Source organism: Hylobates moloch, unplaced genomic scaffold (assembly GCF_009828535.3).
Source record: "Hylobates moloch isolate HMO894 unplaced genomic scaffold, HMol_V3 SCAFFOLD_15, whole genome shotgun sequence".
Lineage (NCBI taxonomy): Eukaryota > Metazoa > Chordata > Mammalia > Primates > Hylobatidae > Hylobates > Hylobates moloch.
In genome coordinates this window covers 44,708,321-44,727,012 of record NW_026652290.1, presented here as the reverse complement: position 1 = coordinate 44,727,012, position 18,692 = coordinate 44,708,321, and the positions used below count along the sequence as shown (strand labels likewise).

At 42.1% G+C, this 18,692-nt stretch overlaps 1 protein-coding gene across 1 annotated transcript in view; it reads left to right on the top strand.

Moving 5' to 3' along the window:
• Positions 1-18,692, top strand: part of VWA3B (von Willebrand factor A domain containing 3B) — a 226,645-nt gene that overhangs the window by 186,460 nt on the left and 21,493 nt on the right. The window contains exon 24 of the mRNA XM_058428934.1: positions 17,847-17,958. Coding sequence (XP_058284917.1) covers positions 17,847-17,958 — 112 coding nt within the window. The remainder of the gene's footprint in view (positions 1-17,846; positions 17,959-18,692) is intronic.

Sequence of the window (18,692 nt, the reverse complement as noted above, 5' to 3'; positions counted from 1 at the left end):
GAACAGGTAACAGAGACATGGGTTATGGGAAAGTAGGACATGTGGGGCAAAGTTGAAGATGCTCACAACTTGGACAACTGTAGGAGCAGAAGCACTGCTACCCCTTCCATCCTTCCTCTGCTCCTCAGGAAGACAGGTGCACCCTGGCCAGCCTATCCCATCACATGTCATCCTCTAACCCTCTGCCACGTGTTTGTTTACTTCGCAGCACACTTCACTACCTGACATATATATATATGTGCCATATAAATATATATATGTCATAATACCACAAGCTGGCTAGACCGTGAGGGCTCTGGTCGTAAATGGACCAATGCCATTATCACAAGAGTGTATTCCTTATTAAAGGAATGAGCTTGGATCTCTGTTGTACACTCTCTCTCTACCATGTGATGCCATCTGCCAGGTTATGGGCAGCAAGATGGCCCTCACCAGGTGCTGGCCCCTTAATCTTGGACCTCCCAGCTTCTAGAACAGTGAGCCAGTAAGTTCCTGTTTATTATAAATTACCCAGTTGGTGGTATTCTCACAGCAGCACGAAACGAACTAAGAGATATGGAATAGTTCATCAAAAATCTTACTAAATCCTAGATAATTTTCAGATGTTCACCACATTATAGTCTAAAAATCATTCCCGAAGATCTGACCTTTCAGGTTCGTCATCTTTGGTTCAGTCTTTGCCAAGTGATACTGGTTTAGCCTCGTTTAAAATTCTGTTTTTGATGCTCTAGATTCTTGTGTTTTGTTTCATTTTGTTTTGTTTGTTCTCTTTCATTTTATTCTTCTGCAAATCACATTGTTTCTTCAGTGTAAAAAGCTATGTCTTTTGTGCAGAATGTAAAATTTTTATCACAAGGTCATATGTCTAGTAATGTTATTCAAACAAAATGACTTCCTCAAAGAATTGTTCAGTGTTTCTTTGGGAGGTACTGTCTGACACCCCCAGCCATTTCTCTGTCTATTTACCTTCCTCGCCTGCATGCCCTGTGGGCACCTAAGACTCAAGAGGACCAAGAGTGAATTACCTGCCTCTCCTTGGAAAGATGATCTTCTTCTCATTGTGCTTTTCCCTGTCTGCTTGCTCCTTCATTATTCATTGAAATATTTATGAGTGCCCATGAGATGCCAAGCACTATTCTAGGCACTGGGAGTACCTAGAACACAACAGACTTAGTCCTTAGACTATCCTAATTTGAATGAGGATGACAGACCATGGCCAGTCCCAGGTGTTGAGCTGTGGAGACCCCGCTGCCTAACAGCAGAATTTGCTGGCATATTCTTTTATCTATACTTTATATTAAATTTGCAAATAGGAAGTGTTGCAAATGGAGTGAAAAGAAGCCTCTTGTGATTCAGAGCAAAGATAATTGTATTCCACTGAATTCATCTGGAATTCTAGCAATCAAGCTCGTTGTTTACAACATATGAATTAATTGAATTAATTGTTCTATTTCTTTCTTTTCTTACCACAAAATGGGAATAAAAATAATTCCCGTAATTTCTTCATCCAAAAATCATGGATAAGATTCTGCACATGGGACAGGCGCCCTCAGGCATCAAGTGGCCTCTCTCATTCTTTTCTGTCTCCTTGGGATCTCCCAGGGGGATACCTTATATTGGACACAAAATGGGGATTTGTTAGCTGTGTTGAATGCATGGGCCCAGCCTAATGGAGGAGACATTGCACCAGAGCATCACCGCTGTGAGAGCCAAGAACTGGTCTGGCCTTATTTGTAGCTGTGTCCATGGCACTGACAGTGAAGCCCAGTGCACAGGGGCCACTCAACAATGTGTATTGAACGAGTGAAATGCAGACACTTACAGCCCTTCACTGTATTATAAATACAGCAGAGGCACCTCCAGAGAACAACTGGAAGATGGGTAAAAGTGACCTGACTGGGCAGTTAGGGAAGGCTTCACTAATCCAGTTTGGCCCAGAAGGATGCCTAGGAATTGGGGACTGGGCTGTGAGAAGTGTTTGGAGTGAAAGAAACAGCCTGGGCTCAGGCAGGGATGTGGGGAAGAACACAGAGTGTTCCCTGGGGAACGTGGCAGGAGAGACAGTGGGCATGGGAAGAGGTACCAGAAAACGAGGTACTTGAACTCTGCTGGGGTCAGGAACTTATGCCTGTAGGAAATGGACACCAGGGAGGGGTTTTCAGCAAGTCAAGGACATTCACGGATGTGTGTTTTAGAAAGATTATTCTGACAGTGAGATGAGGCCCAATGTAAAAGACCAAAATCCGGTGCTGCGCTGCCCTTGAGAGGTGTTGAGTCCTTGAGCCAGGTAGGAACAGTGGGGAGAGAACAGGTAACAGAGACATGGGTTATGGGAAAGTAGGACATGTGGGGCAAAGTTGAAGATGCTCACAACTTGGACAACTGTAGGAGCAGAAGCACTGCTACCCCTTGCATCCTTCCTCTGCTCCTCAGGGAGACAGGTGCACCCTGGCCAGCCTATCCCATCACATGTCATCCTCTAATCCTCTGCCACATGTTTGTTTACTTGGCAGCACACTTCACTACCTGACATTATGTACACTTTTGTTTACAGTCTGTCTTCCCTGCTGAAATAAGGGTGGGACTTGGTTTGTGCTGCTGTAGGTGCTCCCAGAGCCTAGAATCGTGGTGGGCATCTTGTAGGCATGCATACATATTTCAATGAATAAGTGAAAGAACAAACACAGAAGAGGCACAGTGACAGGAAAAGCAGATTTTTGGGGAAAGGTAGTTCACTTTCAGCGCTCCTGATATTAGATACCCATGGGGCACGCAGGTGAGAGAGGCCAGTAAACAGCCACATGTCTGGTGTTTAGGAGAGAGGCCAGAGTTAAGGAGATAGATTTGGAGGTCATTTCAGGTGCTGGGAGAGCAGGAGGAGAAAGTAGAAGGGACCAAGGCAGATGAGTTAGAGAAGCAGGAGGCCTGGGGTAGAGAGCCAAGGACAAGAGGCAGAAACTCAGCTTTAGAAGGCCTGAGTAGCGTCACACAGCTGGAAGATGGCAGTGCCAAGATTTGCGTTCCAGTCCACCTGACTCCAAATTAAAAAATCAAAGCACTGGCCTAAAAGATGGTTGTGAGACCACGTACTTCATATACCTAGGAGAGTGTGCAGCACCAGGTGCTCAGCAGTAAATGCACACAACATGCATATCAGTGATGGCTCTTTCCACTGCTAAAGTTATTATCAGGGAGTTTTGGAAAGCCATGTGGAATGATGTCTGAAAGCCATTTGACTTGCCAAGAGAAAGTGCATTAGTGAGGTTGGCCAGAATAACGCCAGTGGAATGGTGGGGACAAAGGCCAGTTTGCAGTGGGTAGAAGGGTGGGTAGAAGTGGAGGAAGTTAGTATAAGAAGTGAAGACTTTTTCTTCCGGATCTTCACTGGGAAGGCAGGGAGAAAGAGGGTGGGAACACCAGGTAAGCCAGGGCAGGAGAAGGTGTTTAGTTTGTGCAGTGGCATCACTGGGTCTGCTGCTGCCTCTTGGTCAGGGACTAAGACTGTCCCCTCACTGCCTTGCCCTCACACAGGCTGTCAAAAGCCGCCCTTGTCTGTTAGGGGAACACCCATGTTCCAGAATAGATGTCCCCAGGTAACTGGGGGAGAGGTCGCATCTGGTGACTTCTCCTCAGAGTTCTTTCCACTTGTGGCATGGCCCTCTGCAGTGGAAGATTTTGAATGTTGTTTTCTTGCAATGATACTTCTCGTTTCCATGTGTGATAGATTCTGAGATTTCAAAATGCCATTATTGTCACACCCCACAGATTCAATTTTGTGACCCACTAACAGGACTCAACCTTTGGTGTGCGAAGCTCCAGGTTTCAAGGCCTTCTGAGATCCTGGGGTGAAAAATGCATCATAGATGCAAGTCATTTTTCCTGATTTATATGTAAATACAGTCTCATTTTAAATTCTTTTAGCAAAGGCCAAAGCTTTTGATGGATGAGTATAAATTGCCATGAAAGAGCCCCTCCGTTCATCATTAAGCACCCCCATGAGCTGACTGATAACAAACAGCAAAATGGGGATGAGACCATTCGGAGTAGTCTGCCCACGTGTGTCCAGAGGGCTGTGGCCACTGCATTTGGAATGGGCTGCCCACGTGTGTCCAGAGGGCTGTGGCCCCTGCGTTTGGAGTGGGCTGCCCACATGTGTTCAGAGGGCTGCGGCCACTGCATCCAGCCTGCTCCAGGGCGCGTTATGGAGTCTGGACGACTGGGGCTTTCTGATACCCTCATCTGGAGCAGGGTTGGCACCCAGCATAGCTGCCTTGCCGATTCCTAAGTTTGGGGCAGCTTCATGATTTTTCTGTCAGTAAGAACCAGTGGTGGGAAGGAGACACGGCAACAAATGCTGTGTCCAAGGAGCCTGTGCCTGCTTTTTATGCTCCAGCTTCCACAGGCAGTTCCTGGCTGGCCCGAGATCAGACCTAAAGTGAGAGCCATTATTCCCACCTGCACTGCCTGGCATCCTGTGCAGGGCACATTCCATGCTTGACTGTGTAATGGTTTCTGCCTATTTCCATAATCCACTGGCTTCGTGGTGTCCCTGGACACGGGCACTTGGCTCACTGACTACATAATGACAGGAGAAATCTTAAGTCTGAAATTTTAAATTCCCTTTGAAAACTCCCCTCCCAGGCACCCCTCATGTTACTGTGATTGCAGATTTCACCCTCACTGGCCAATCCAGAGCCCTCAGAGCTGAACGATGGGGGAAGTTGCCTGAGGGCATCTGTGAATTATAATTAATCCTCCCTGGGAGCCTGGTCTAGGGCAGCCCAGCTGTGCTGTCCTCCAACATTTTCTGAATAAATAAGGATTGTTCTCCAGGGCAAATCCTTTGGCCCAGAAAGATCAAAAAGGCTCTCTCACCCATAACCTTGACTGCTTTGGAAAATCTGGAGGTAGAAAATATTTTTAAGCTGAAAGCAGCTCTAAAGGAGGCCGTGGAAACTTACCCACACCACTGGCTGCACACGTTTCCTTCTCAAAGCTGTGACTGGCAAGGAAGCTGGAGCCTACGGCCTTCGGGGATGGGGAACTGAGTGCTCTGCTCCAGGAGAAAAAGAGTGTTAGGAAAATGCACATAGGGAGGCAGGCATGGTGAGGCTGGATGAGGTGGAATTAGAAGAAGGAAGAGAAGAGAGATCATTTGCCATTGAGAATATTGTTGGGTTGTGACTTTGACACTATACATGCAGGAAGATGTTAGCTGGGGAGACAGAGGAAAATATCTTTCAGTTATGTAAAATAAACTCAGAATATATACAGCTGTTATCTGTGTCCCAGATAGTAAATGAACCAATTGTCATTCTTGCATTGTAACCTTTTTTTTTTTTTTTTTTTTTTTTACAGTCCACAAGATTTTCTCTTTAACGGGAGGTGTGAGGCATCACACCCTAACTGACTAGTCAGCCTTTCTAATTCCACTAGTAAAAATTTTAGTCTGTTTTGCTGATATTCTGGTCTGCTGGGAAGACTAGCTCCCTAGTGGCTGTGAACTGTTCTCCAGTGGAACAAGATCTACTGATGTTGAAACAGGAAATTTTCCCTGACCCCTTCATGGGACTTGCGAAGAGGGTGGCTTGTTTACTCAGCCCACGGCTCTCAGCCCCTCTCGGGAGAGGGAGCACGCAGGTGAGCTTGTGCAGGGGCCAGGACGAGTACTTCTGGGTGTCAGCAGGGGCAGAACTCTGTGCGGCCCCAAGGCAGCTTCTAGAGGAGTACCCGCAAGCCCTGGAGCCCCAGAGGGCGTGTGTTACAGTGCTCTTTTAGTTTTGCTGTCCACAGATGGCTAAGTGTTTAACTCCTCAGTGTGACAGCCTGCTGTATCCCTAGCTCTTGTTCGGCATCCAGGAAGAATCAGGTCACACGAACAAATTGAAGATGGTAAATGCAGGGGATTGTATTGCTGATGAAAGTGACTCTCAGAAGGATGGAGAGCTAGAAAGGGGATGGAGTGGGAAGGTGGTCTTCCCATGGGGTTCAGCCGTCACTGGCCACACTATTCTCTGAGGTCCCACCTCAAGCTGCTTCTCAGAGACATCAGGCTGCTTCTTCTCTTTTCTCCTTCTCTGCTACTCCACTGCCAGTGGAGCCTGGAGTTTTTATGGGTACGGGATGGGGGGTGGTGTAGGCCAGAGTGGTTTTGGAAAAGGCAACATTTGAGAAGGAAAACAGGAATGCGTGTTCTCACTTTGGGCCGTGGGTCCAGGCTTGAGAGTGGGACCCTCACTGGGGACTGCTGCCTTCTACCCAGTATTTCCCTGCCTCCTGTCCATATCAGTGGGCAGGAAGTTAACAAGTCTGGGGTGTGCACTGGTGATGTTACCATCACACAGAAGTGATGTGTGCACATTCAGACCATGCTGTCCTCAGACAGAGCTGCAGTGACGGTTTAGCATCTGGAAGTGGGACCCCTGATGGGCCTCTAGGGCATGTGGCCAGAGTGAAGCTGAAATCCCAGAGGGAGTGAGAGGATGACAAAGAGAAAATGAAGCCCTTCATTACTGTGCCACATTTAGCTAGGGGTTAGATGGGGGTTTAAGGAGAGAATCCTGCTTGGAAACACCAGTCACTGGAGGAAACTAAAAGAAGGGGGAAAATATCCCCAAACTCTATTTTCTAAAAAGTCTTCTGTCTCATGTCCTGATGTTCAGGAATGGGAAGGTGGGTGTTAACTCTGGGGATCCCTGAGGTGACAAAAACTTACAACCAGGTTGTCTTTTCTTTCTGAAGCTAAAGGCACCCTCCTCGCTGGAGATTTCGGCTGGGCAGATGCCAGCACTCTCCTGCCTCTACATTTGTCTTTGTTCCAAACCATGAATTCTACCCAAGCACCCTAAACAGGTCTGGGGACAGATTTGCCCTCCCTGTCTGGAGGAAGAAAACAGAGTGTAGAGGGCTTAGCAGGGGCCACTCAGGAAGCAGAATCCAATTCATTCAGCGCAAGTGAAGAAACGTTAATGAAGGAACTCTTTGCAGAGGTGAAGGTCAGTCTAAGGCAGTCCATGGGATATTGCAGGACCCCAGGACAAGCAATAGCAGGAAGTTGTTATCATCCCCAGACTTAAAGGGGCAAGGGAAGGAAAGAGTGTTAGTGGAGCCCTAGAGAGAAAGAGCAGGGAGTGGGCAGGACACCAATACCCCGGCTTCCTCCTGCATTCTGAGCTTGGTGCTTGCCTCAAGACAGCCAAAATTAGGGAGATAGGGTGGTGTGTTCCCTGGGGGCCAGCCTCTGGAGGTACAGAGCAGGGCAAGGAAGGGCAGAGAGCAAGGGGGACGCGTGAGTGGGGGCGGAATAGCCAGCCCAGAGAAGTGGATGTCTTGAAAAGTTTTCTTAAGACTCAGAATTTATTTGCACACCACAGTCTCATGTGAGATGTTTATGTAAAGTAGGTGGCTGGTAGTGGTTCATACCTCAAAGCAGTGACACGAAAGTGGCTCCCAAGTGTGGCTTTTGTTCATCTCCGGAGTAGCGGGAAATGAATAACTGTATCAGGAACGCGGAATTACTAATCCCAAGCTTTGGCGATTTCCAGATTTAAATACGTAATACACTTCAAATTTTTCTCTCTTTGTTCGTGTGTTTTTTCCTAAAAGAGCAATAAGGGAATATTTCCTGAGATGATGTTGCAGGTTTACTTTCAAGATAGGGAAATAGTTTTGGATTTTTTTGTTTTTCTTTTTGGAATATAGTATATATTTATTAGATTCCTTTGCTGCTACAAAGAAAAGAAACAGAGAGAGAGAGAGAAAGCACAAGTTTCTTTTCAGCAAAGCTTTGAGGTAGCTATTTGTTAATGTTTGACTGGAGGTTTTGCTTTCAGGGTGATTAACTGTTCTCCACACCCCGGTGCTGCCCTGGGGTCAGGGAGGGGAAGGAATGTTTCCTGGTTCAGGGATCTGTCTGTGGAAGTGTTTCCTGTGCCTCTTAGCCGTTCGCACAGCACAAAGCGCCACCAGCTGGGATGAGGCTGAGGCCAGACCACTCACCAGGCCTGTGCCGGGCTCAGGAAGCAGCGCCTGGAGAGGGAGGTGGAAACTGCACTGGGGTTTTGGGATGCGTGTTAACTCGCTGTGTGTTTTCACGAGTTATACTATGCCCTGGGGAGGCGGGGGAAAAGCTCACAAAGCACTCCTCTACATCCCTTTGGTTTTCAAGGCAAGGCTAAGTGCCTAAGACTACTGGAAAGGAAGGGGATCAAAAGCCCCTTAAGCCTTGGCCGGCCAAGCAGCACCTCCAGCTTTCCCTTGAGCCCCCGCCCAGATGTGCCATACTTGACAGCAGCTCACAAGAAGACCTTGCTTCTTCTTCAGGGCTCATGCAGGAAATTCCACTTAGAGCTTCACTTCTTTGGCACAATATTTGCCTTCTGTTAAAATGCAAATGCCCTGGAAAGGAAAGCACTAATTCATTTGCCATGGGCCACTCGCTCCCCGCCCCGGAGAGGCTGGGCAGGAGTTTGCCACTCCTGGTTTCTATTTTCCTGTAAGCTCTTTTCTCATTCTCTCTCCAGTCCATTTTTCAAAGGGATGCAGAGTCTGGATACTTTCTGGGTGGATGAAATCCCTCTAAATCTAAATGAGCGGGGAGAGAGTGAGTTCCCAAACGCTTCAGGTTAGCCCCGTCCTGTTCCCCAAGGTTTTAAAGGGAGTTGAATTATTCACAGAGACAGTTTGCAAATGTCCCGGTCTTATAATTAAATGTCCTAGAAAGCAGAAAGGTCAGCACCTGTCTGAACCTACACACATTCCTTTGATTAGAGCAGTGACAGACTTTACATGGCCTTAAGGACAAACGTGGACAAAGAAGCATGTTGGAAGTGCTGTTACGACAATTTGGGGATTGTGTGTGCTGAAGTTCAATGATTTAGGGCAGGAAAAGTATTTAGTAGTGGGTGTTTTTAACGAGATTTTGAGCCAAAGATTAGTTCTAGTTAACTTGTAGAAATGTGTTCTGTACCCACTGTAGAAGTATGCTGCTTGTTACATGGAAAATTTTAAAGCATCAACCTTTAGTCATTTCACTATCTCCACCACCATGCCCAAGAGCATGACCTTGAAATTAAGTCACGAAATGAAAAGAGGGTGGCACCATTTGGGGCCCTCGTCCATATCACCTGAGATTGAATCTGACAAGGAAGTGAATTGGATTATCTGAATTTTGTAGACAAGGCTAAATCAAATCACTTAGCACACAGCATCCCTCCTGCTGGTGTCATTGCTCGTGGGACTTCCTCACTGAAACTGGTATGCGGCTATTCTTGTGTGCCTGAGTCTAAACATATGTTGGCTTATTTATTTGAGAGCTAGCCTTTCCTGCTCTCTCTCTATTCCCTCCGACTTTCATCACCCATGGGTTTCTCTTTAGACCTCAGTAGTTTGCATGTATTTTGTGTGCGTGTATAGGCGAGGTATGGCAGAAAAGAAATGGAGTTGAGAGATGTTCTTTGATGGTAAAATTCAAAACCAGCAAGATGTCATCTTTCTGGAACAAAGTTGTCAATATTCTGGCTGAAGGGATGGCACCTCTAGCTGCCCTGGTGAGATATCTTTTCATCCTGGGAAGCATATGTTCTATTTCTGTGGGATGAACCATTATATTGAAGCTGGCCATTGTGCTTCATTTGTGGTATAGTTCAATTGACTGTGCCATGATGCAAATGAATCATCATGTAGGCCATGGTGAATAGTTCCTTCCATAAAGTCCCATGCCGTGGAATCAACCAGAAATGAATTCTTGCCAATAGTAATAACAGTTGGAAACAAAGCAGAGTAAACATGAATTACGTTTTTATTTTTTATTTTTGGAGACAAAGTCTCACTCTATCACCCAGGCTGGAGTGCAGTGGCGTGATCTCGGCTCACTGCAAATTCTGCCTTCCAGGTTTAAGTGATTCTTGTGCCTTCCTCCTGAGTAGCTGGGATTACAGGCGCACGGCACCACACCCAGCTAATTTTTGTATTTTTAGTAGAGACAGGGTTTTGCCATGTTGGCCAGGCTGGTCTCAAACTCCTGTTCTCAAGGGATTCACCCGCCTCAGCCACTAGAAGTACTGGGATTACAAGTGTGAGCCGCCGTTCACAGCCAACATGAATTACTTTTACAATATTCTTTAGTGTCTGTCCTTGTCCTTTCCAGTGAACTTACAGGCGTATGAATGACTTGAAGGGGAGTGATACTTGTAACCATTTAGAAAGACATTTTCTTAGGCGTCATTTGCAGTGTTTAAGAGTGAATGCCATAGCATTGCTACCATTCATTGTCACCCAGGCAGGGGGAAGCTCTTCACAGAGTGAATGGCTATTCTCTATCAGAAGAATTGGGAAGTGAGCGACAACTATAGAAAAAAAGAGTTATCTGATTATTTTAGGCAACTTACCTCCCAGACTTATACCTTTAAACCCATTCTGAAAATGTAGAAAGCAGTCTCCTCGGTTAGCTTCTGGCTAAGAAATTGAGAGAATCAATATTTGGAATCTCGAGATGAAAGAGGGCTAGTTAAATAAATTATGTGACTCTACTCATTCAGAATTTTAAAAAGGACCTTTAAATGTATCTAGGCGTAGGTTCTAAGAAATGACTTCTCATACTAATGAAATCTAAGAGGGAGAAATGCCTTCCCAGAATCGATGTGGACATCTTTGTGGAACCAGGTTTTTCTTCGTCTGGAGACAGAGAGACTGTCTGGTGGTCTCAGTGACCAAAGTATCTTCCCAGCCAGCTGGTCTTTGACATGAACGCTGGTGACCTGAAGCAAGGTGGCTTTTCTGTAAAGGCTTTAAACTTTATGGAAAAGTGAGGTTTTTAAGTAACAGTTGATTTAGCATGGCAGGCTCCAGATTCTCAAGACTCTGAATTCTATCCATTATTAGAACACTTTACACAGTCCTCCCTTGAAGAAATGACTGTAGGAAGCTGTGCTTGGACATCCCACTGGAGTATGAAGATGGAAAAACTGTGCTACTCATATTCTCAGCTGTGGCTGGTGCATTTCTCTCATCTTGTGGGAACTGCCAGCAAGGGTAGCAGGTTTGCATCCTGGCCTTATACATACATCGTAACAGTTTCTCCAAGAGTGTAGATTTAGACCCTTCTAAACAGAAATAAGGAACTAGGAATTGGTAGAGATTATTTAGTTTGTTGCCTTACTTTGCATATGCAGAAACTGAGGCCCAAGAAGGCTAAAAGATTGCCGAAAGTCCCATAGCCAGGTGGGCAGCACCCAGTCCTGTTTCTCCTGTCTCCTAGTCCAGCTCCTTCCTCTGAGGTCATTTCAAGCCACAGTAGGCCATTTTGAACCTCGCACTAGAAAGAGTGCTTAGGTTTCTCCTCTGGGTGAAAGCCCAGGAATGAGCAGGTGACATTCACCACCCACCAGTGATGGTGAATTCTCTTTGATATACTGATTGCCTCAGCAAATGTGCAAATTCCACAAGTAGGGAGGGACCCAAGCAAAATCTGGCTAAATGTGAGCATCGTAAACAAAAGAATATAGTTCACCATACATTTTTGTCCATGGCTGCAGAGGCTACAAGCAACCCAGGTCTGAAGACTTCCCACAGTCCCTGTAAGAAACCTTAACCCCTCAGCCTATTTATTCTTCACTTCTGAGGACGTGGCTCTTAAGTTTTCATCTCTGAGGTTATAAACCATATTTCCACTTATTTTAATGAACCTAAAAAGCATCTCCAAACAGGTCCAAATGATAGATGGCTACAACAGAACCCAGTCATATCAGGGCACCATGGAAATGAGCCCACTTATTTCCAGAACCCAAACTGTATTGAACATGAATAATGACCCAAGAGCAAATGGTGTTCAGACTGCCTGAAATTATTTAAATTTTTATAGCCAACTGCCTCATAAATTAGAGACTTAAGAGGAGGCCTGCAAATGAACTCATAAAGTATGCATTGAATATTTTATTTATGATATAACTATAGCACAGCAAATACATAGCTATAGCTGTATAGCTATATCACTGCAAAAAGGTGGCATCAAAATGTCTGGGCAAACACTTTATATTGGACTTTGTGTCATGGAGAAGAGGAGCATTTGATGGTCTGAAAAGAGGAGACACGAGAATTATTTTGCTAGGCACTCCAATTGGGATGGAAGACTAATTTCTTTAAGAGACTCAAGAATTATAATAAGTTTATGGTTAAGAAAGAAAAAACAAATGAGTAAAAATCTAGGATGGAAAATCCCCACTTTCAGCAGTGTAGCAATTTGGAGAAAAAGTCCTATGTTGTTTATCTTTTGATTTGTAGATGGATTCGGAAGCTCCTGTACTCATTCAGTCATTCAGCCCACTACAGTATATGCAAAATATTATGAGTGGTTATGTAGAGCAAACCAAAAACATTTTTACCTTAAAAAAAAGATTTGTAGAAGTATAATTTGTACCCCCATGAAGGTTACCTATTTCAACTCAGTGACTTCTAATAAAATTGACAAGAGTTTTCAACTTACTACCACAATCCAGTTTTAGAATGTTATCTTCCTCCTAATAAGATCCCTCATGCCCATTTGCAGTCACTCTCTGTTCACACTCTTAGCTCTGGATAACCACTAATCAATTTGTCTCTATATATTTGCCTTTTCTATGCATTTTATAAATAAACGGCTGGATAATATTCCATTGTGTGGATATACCACATTTTGTTTATTCATTCCCTAGTTAATGGACATTTGAATTATTTCCACCTTTTTATTATTATGAATAATGCTGATATAAATCCTCATATACAGGTCTTTTTATGGTTATAAATTTTCATTTCTCTTGATGAGGTATCTAATACTGTAGAAATATTTTGGGTCATATGGTAAGTTTGTTTAATTTTTTTAAGAAACTGCCAAACTTTGTTCCAAAGTGTCAAAAATCAATTGACTATAAATATAAGGATTTATTTCTGGACTCAGTACTGTTTCACTAATCCATATCACTATCCTATGTCAGTACACAATTTCTTGATGACAGTAGGTGTACTAAGTTTCAAAAGAAAAAAAAAAAGCAAGTCCTCCAAATTTGTTCTTTTTCAACATTTTTTGGGGGGTCATCTGGGTCCTCTGCATTTATATGTAAATTTTAGATTCAACTTCTCAATTTCTGCAACAACAACAAAAAGAAAATCCAAAAACAAGCAAACAAAAAACTTGCTGGGATTTTAATATAAATTATAATGTCTATATATCAGTTTAGGAACAAATGGCTATCTTAATAATATCAAGTCTTCCAATCCATGAACATGGTATGTCACTCTACTTATTAGATCTTTGATTTCTCTCCATGATATTTTTTAGTTTTGAGTGTATAAGTCTTCCACTTATTTTGATAAATTTATTCCTAAATATATTCTTTTTTGATGCTATTATAAATGAATTTTTTTCTTAATTTCATTTTCAGAGTGCTCATTGCTAATACATAGAAATACAGCTGATTTTTTCGGTACATTAATCTTGTAACATGACACCTTGCTGAACTTGTTAATTAATTCTAGTAGTTTTGGGGTGAATTCCCTAGAGTTTTCATATATAGAATCATGTCATTTATGAATAAAGACAGTTTTACTTGTTCCAATCTGGAGACATTTATTTATTTATTTATGCCTGACTGTACTGGCTAGAACCTCAAATACAATGTTGAATATAAGTGGTGAGAGTGCCTTACTTTGTTTCTGATCTTAAGGGTAAGTCATCTAGTTTTTCTAAATTAGGTATCATGTTTACTGTAGGCTTTTCATAGATGTCTTTTCTCAAATTGAGAATGTTTTCTTCTATTCCTGGTTTGTTGAGTTTTTATCATAAAAGAGTGTTGGATTTTGTCAAATACTCTTTCTCCATGCATTGAAATAACCATATGGTTTTATCCTTTATCCTATTAATATGGTATATTACATTAATTGTTATCTTTTTTTCTATTAATATGGGTGTTAAACCAGTGTTGCATTCCAGGGACAAATCTGACTTGGCCATTGTATATAATCCTTCTTATACATTACTGGATTTTTTGCTATATTTTCTTATGGATTTTGCATCTGCATTCATGGGGAATATAGGTCTATAGTGTCCTTTTCTTGTGATATATTTGTCTGGTTTGGTGTTGGGTTAGTGATTCCCCTTCTCTTTTCTATATCAATGATCTTTCTAGTAATTTCTAGTTCCCTATGGCTTCTCTTTTCAGTTCTCCAGCCAGAAATCTGGGTTTATTAATATATACCCAGCTCAGTGGCTTCTGTTTATTGTGTTTGCATCTGGAGCCAAACAGAGGGTGGAGAGCGAAAGGGAGAGAGAGCGAGAACAATGGGATTTCACTCCACCTTCTCAAAATCACAATGCCACTAATCAGACAGGAAGATTTAGCCTCCTTTAGAGTTTTAGGCTCAAAACATTGCTGCACTGCCACAGGATTGCTTGGTGACTGAGGTGTGAGAATGGAGAATAAAAAGAGGGGACAATTTTTGTATTCTTTCTGAGTGTTAGGATTTCCTTTTTCCATTTATTAAGCTAGAACTCTAGGATTCTCCTAGAGCTCTCTCTGTCTGGACCCTTGTGCCTACTTCTGGGTTTTGGACCAGGCCAGGAGACACTAGAGAGAACAAATGGTAAACCCACCACTAGCTTGGTGGTACTTTGAGTTCTTGTCTTCTTTCCCAACCCTTTTACCACTACATGTTTGCTTTTCAGAATCCTTAAATAGATTTTACTTAGAACTCAAGCTCTTTCTCTGCTATGTTATTTCATTTTTTCTAGTAATTCATTTTAATATATTTTACAAGAACATTTGTCCTCAAATTGATTGGGAATTAAAAATAATGACTATTCTGGATGATGGAATGAAGGCTACAGGGGATTTTGAAGGGAGAGATGAATGGGGATTGGACATTTCTGTTAACAGTCATCAAGCATTAAAAAAAGGAACTTTAGAGTTGGACTTTACAAGTCAAAATGATGCTAATAGTTTCTGCATGTAGTAGACATAGCCATGACATTCACTCCAACTTTGATTCATGTAGTGCCATTTGGAGATAACAAAACAATCTTTTCCTTTCTTTTTCTGAAATTTCCTGGGGGTGACATTGTTCCAGAAAGGTTATAACTGAGCTGTTCTTTGAAGAAATTATCTGTAACAGGAAAAGGACCTTGTTCATTTTTAAAGATCCTTTTTCTCTGCATTCTTCAAGTTGGATACATTCTGTTGTTTTGTCTTAGAGTACATGGTCTCTTTCTTCTGTTATATCAATTCTATCATTTCTGCTACTGAGTCCTTCCAGATATTATATATTTCACTTCTAAAATTTCCATTTTAATTTAATAGTTTCTATTTATCTGCTGAAACAAAAAACTACCTTGCCATTTATTTCAAGAGTATTTACCCTTTACCTCATAGACTATGGTTATAATTGCTAATTTAAGGTCTTTATCTGATCATTCCAATATCTGAGTCTTCCCAATTTGGGACTCTATTGATTGCCTTTTACCTTGAGAATCAGTCATATTTGCTTTTTTGTTTGTTGAATTTTTTTATTGTATAATGGACATTTTGAATATTTTGAATATTATGTTTTAAGATTCTGGATCCTGTGGAGATTTAATTTTTTTCCATCAGACTTGGTTAGGTTTAGACTGCAAGCTCTGCCTTACCATCTGTGGGCAGTGGTTTCCATGTCAGTTCAGTTTTAGAAGGCTGTGCTATTCACAGCTTAAGTCTGCATGCATCACTTAAGGTTTATACTGGTAATCTGGGACTTGGGCAATGGTTTACATTGTAGTTCAGTTCTCAAAGCCTTTGCTGTGCTGCTTTGAGTGTTTTCTGCACATGTATACCTTAGGGGTAGTCCAGGACTTTGATTCATTCATATAGAAAATAAAGGCATTCTCTTCTCCCTCTCTTTCCTCTGTGAGATTTCCAGATTAATTATTAATTTTTATCAAAGTACATGTTTCATATAGTTCTCTATTTTATGATTTGCTATATTTAAACTTTTTATTCCACTGTATGAAAAAAACCATAATTTTACTCTTATCCCTCCCCTCTTTGTCTCCCGCTCCTAATATTGGATATTTACATTATCTTTTATTCTATTGGCTGCATTTGTAACATTTTATTTAATATACATAAGCCTCTACTTCTTGATCTATCAACTTGCATAACTTCTTCAATTCCTGAGTTCAAATGGTGGTAATATCTATGCTTTTTCTTTCCCCTTTCATTCCAACCTTTCAAGAGCTACACTTAAGCCATCGTGTTGTCAATGTTGTACTCTTTCCAAAGGTTCACAGTACATGTTTAAAATTTTTCATTTAAAAGAACACAAAAAAGTATTTTTACTATTCTGACCGGATAAATATTGTTCAATGCTGGGACGAGTCACAGTTCAGAAGTATATGCCTTCCTTAAGGTCGTATGTGATACGCCGGCCAATTGAAGAATGTTAATAGCATCAAGCAAAAGGATTTCTTTACCTTTTCTCCCTCAGTATTTAAAATTACATTACTTGTTTGAATCATTATTTTTGCATATGTTATATATATATATATATGCATGCTTGTATATATGTATGCATATATTTCCAAGATTTCTAAGTCCTCTTTTTTCCTGGGAGACTTCCTGCTGTCTGTGACTTGTACAGACATGTCATTCTTACTGGAAAAGTGCATTTTCAGTTAACTTCCTAATGTAGGATGAATGGGAAGGAAAGTTTCTACCTAGCGATATAACTAGAAATTTCTTTGTTTTTCCATTTGATTGATAGTTTGCCTGGGTTTAGAATTCTAGATTGAAAGTTATTTTCTCTCAGAACTTTGAAAGCTTTGCCCCACTGACTTCTAGCATCCACTGTTGCATCAGCCAGTAGATATAAGGAATGAGAATAATTCATTTATTAGCCCATCTCAGCCCATGGACTTCTTTCCTCTTTATGAGACAGTGATCATAAAGGTTCTCCTTTTTCCTGAAGAGGTGGGCTGGGATATTGGATTTCTGTAAAGCACTATGTTTCAGTGCTTGTCTCTCTCAAAGTTGCTAGTGGACTTTTCTGTTGAAGGGCCCCTTTACCTCTCACTGTTCTAGAAAGGCAGCAGTGCTGGTCATGGTGCTGGTGTAGTCTTTGCTCTCCAGCTTTGAGACTGTCAAAGAATGTCAGGAATTCTAGTTGTATATGTAATTTTTCTTTATTTCCCTTTTCTTCAATTACTCATCCAGTTCTCCTTGTACCTTGAGCTAAAGTGTAAAAGTTGTGGAGGGCAGATATTGCCCTTGCCAAAATAGTAACATTTAATTAACATAAAGCAGAAAGTGCTCCAAAGTGAGTATATAATACAGGGATATTCTGTAATTTTTCTATAATGTGATTCTCAGTAGAAAATTTCAGGTATATTAGTCTGCTTCTACATTGCTATAAAGAACTACTTGAGACTGGGTAATTTATGAAGAAAAAGGTTTAATTGACTCACAGTTCATAGGCTGTACAGGAGGCACAACTGGGTAGGCCACGGGAAACTTAACAATCATGGCAGAAGGCAAAGGGGAAGCAAGCACATCTTCACACGGCCAGCATGAGAGAGAGAGAGAAAGGGGAGGTGCCACACACTTTTAAACAACCAGATCTTGTGATAACTTTATTAAAGAACAGCACTAGGAGAATGGTGCTAAACCACCCGCATGATCCAACCACCTCCCACCAGGTCCCACCTCTAACACTGGAACTTGTAATTCAACATGAGATTTGGATGGGGACACAGAGCCAAACCATATCACTAGGCTACCCAGTATTTATCATTTTCACCATCTGCATTCACTTTTTCTCATCAGTTATTCCTGTTTTGTCTTTTTCAGCAACAGAAATTGCAAGGAAATCCAACAAAGACAACCAAATCAAAAAGACCAGACCCCCTCAAAGGACAGAAGGTTATTGCAAGATGTGATGAAAATGGCTTTTATTTTCCAGGTAGTTTTTTTTTTAATTTTGTGAGGCTTTTGTTAAATAATTTGATATTGGGGACAAGATGTTTCAACCTGTGCTTTTGCTAGAACACTGACATTTCATGAGCTGGCCTGAGCTAGTCCACTTTTCACAGAGAAGAAGTGGAATATCTCTGGCCAGCTCTTGAAATGAGCATATTTGGGCCCCCAAAAAACATAGCCAGAAAAATGCACTTATTTTAATTTCTCATTTTTTAGTGAACAAATTTTTATTACCCATCTACTGCGTTGCATGTATGTAATATTTTGAAAGTACTGGTCTAATGGTATAAGCAAACAGATGAACATTCTTGCTTTTTGGAGATTACATATTAAAGGAGACAGACAAGCAATGAAATAAACATAAAATATGTGGTATGTCAGATACAGTGCCATAGAGAAAAATCAAGCCACAAATGGGGTTGAGAATGTCGAGGTGAGGGTTTTGATTCTATATCTGGTGGTTAATGAAGAGCTCCTGGAGAAGGTGACATATGAATAAGGACTTAAAGGAGGTGGGGCAAGCCATGAGATTGTCTGGGGAAGGGAGTTCTAAGCGGAAACAACAGCGGTGCCCAGGCCTCAGGGTGGAGTGCACATGTGTGTTGGAGGAAGGGCCATGAGACCGGGATAGCTGGGCCTCAGAGGTTTGCCCCAGACTTCCTGGGGGATGTGATCCCTGAAGGAATCAGCCAGCTGCAATTCAGCAGAGGGTGGAGG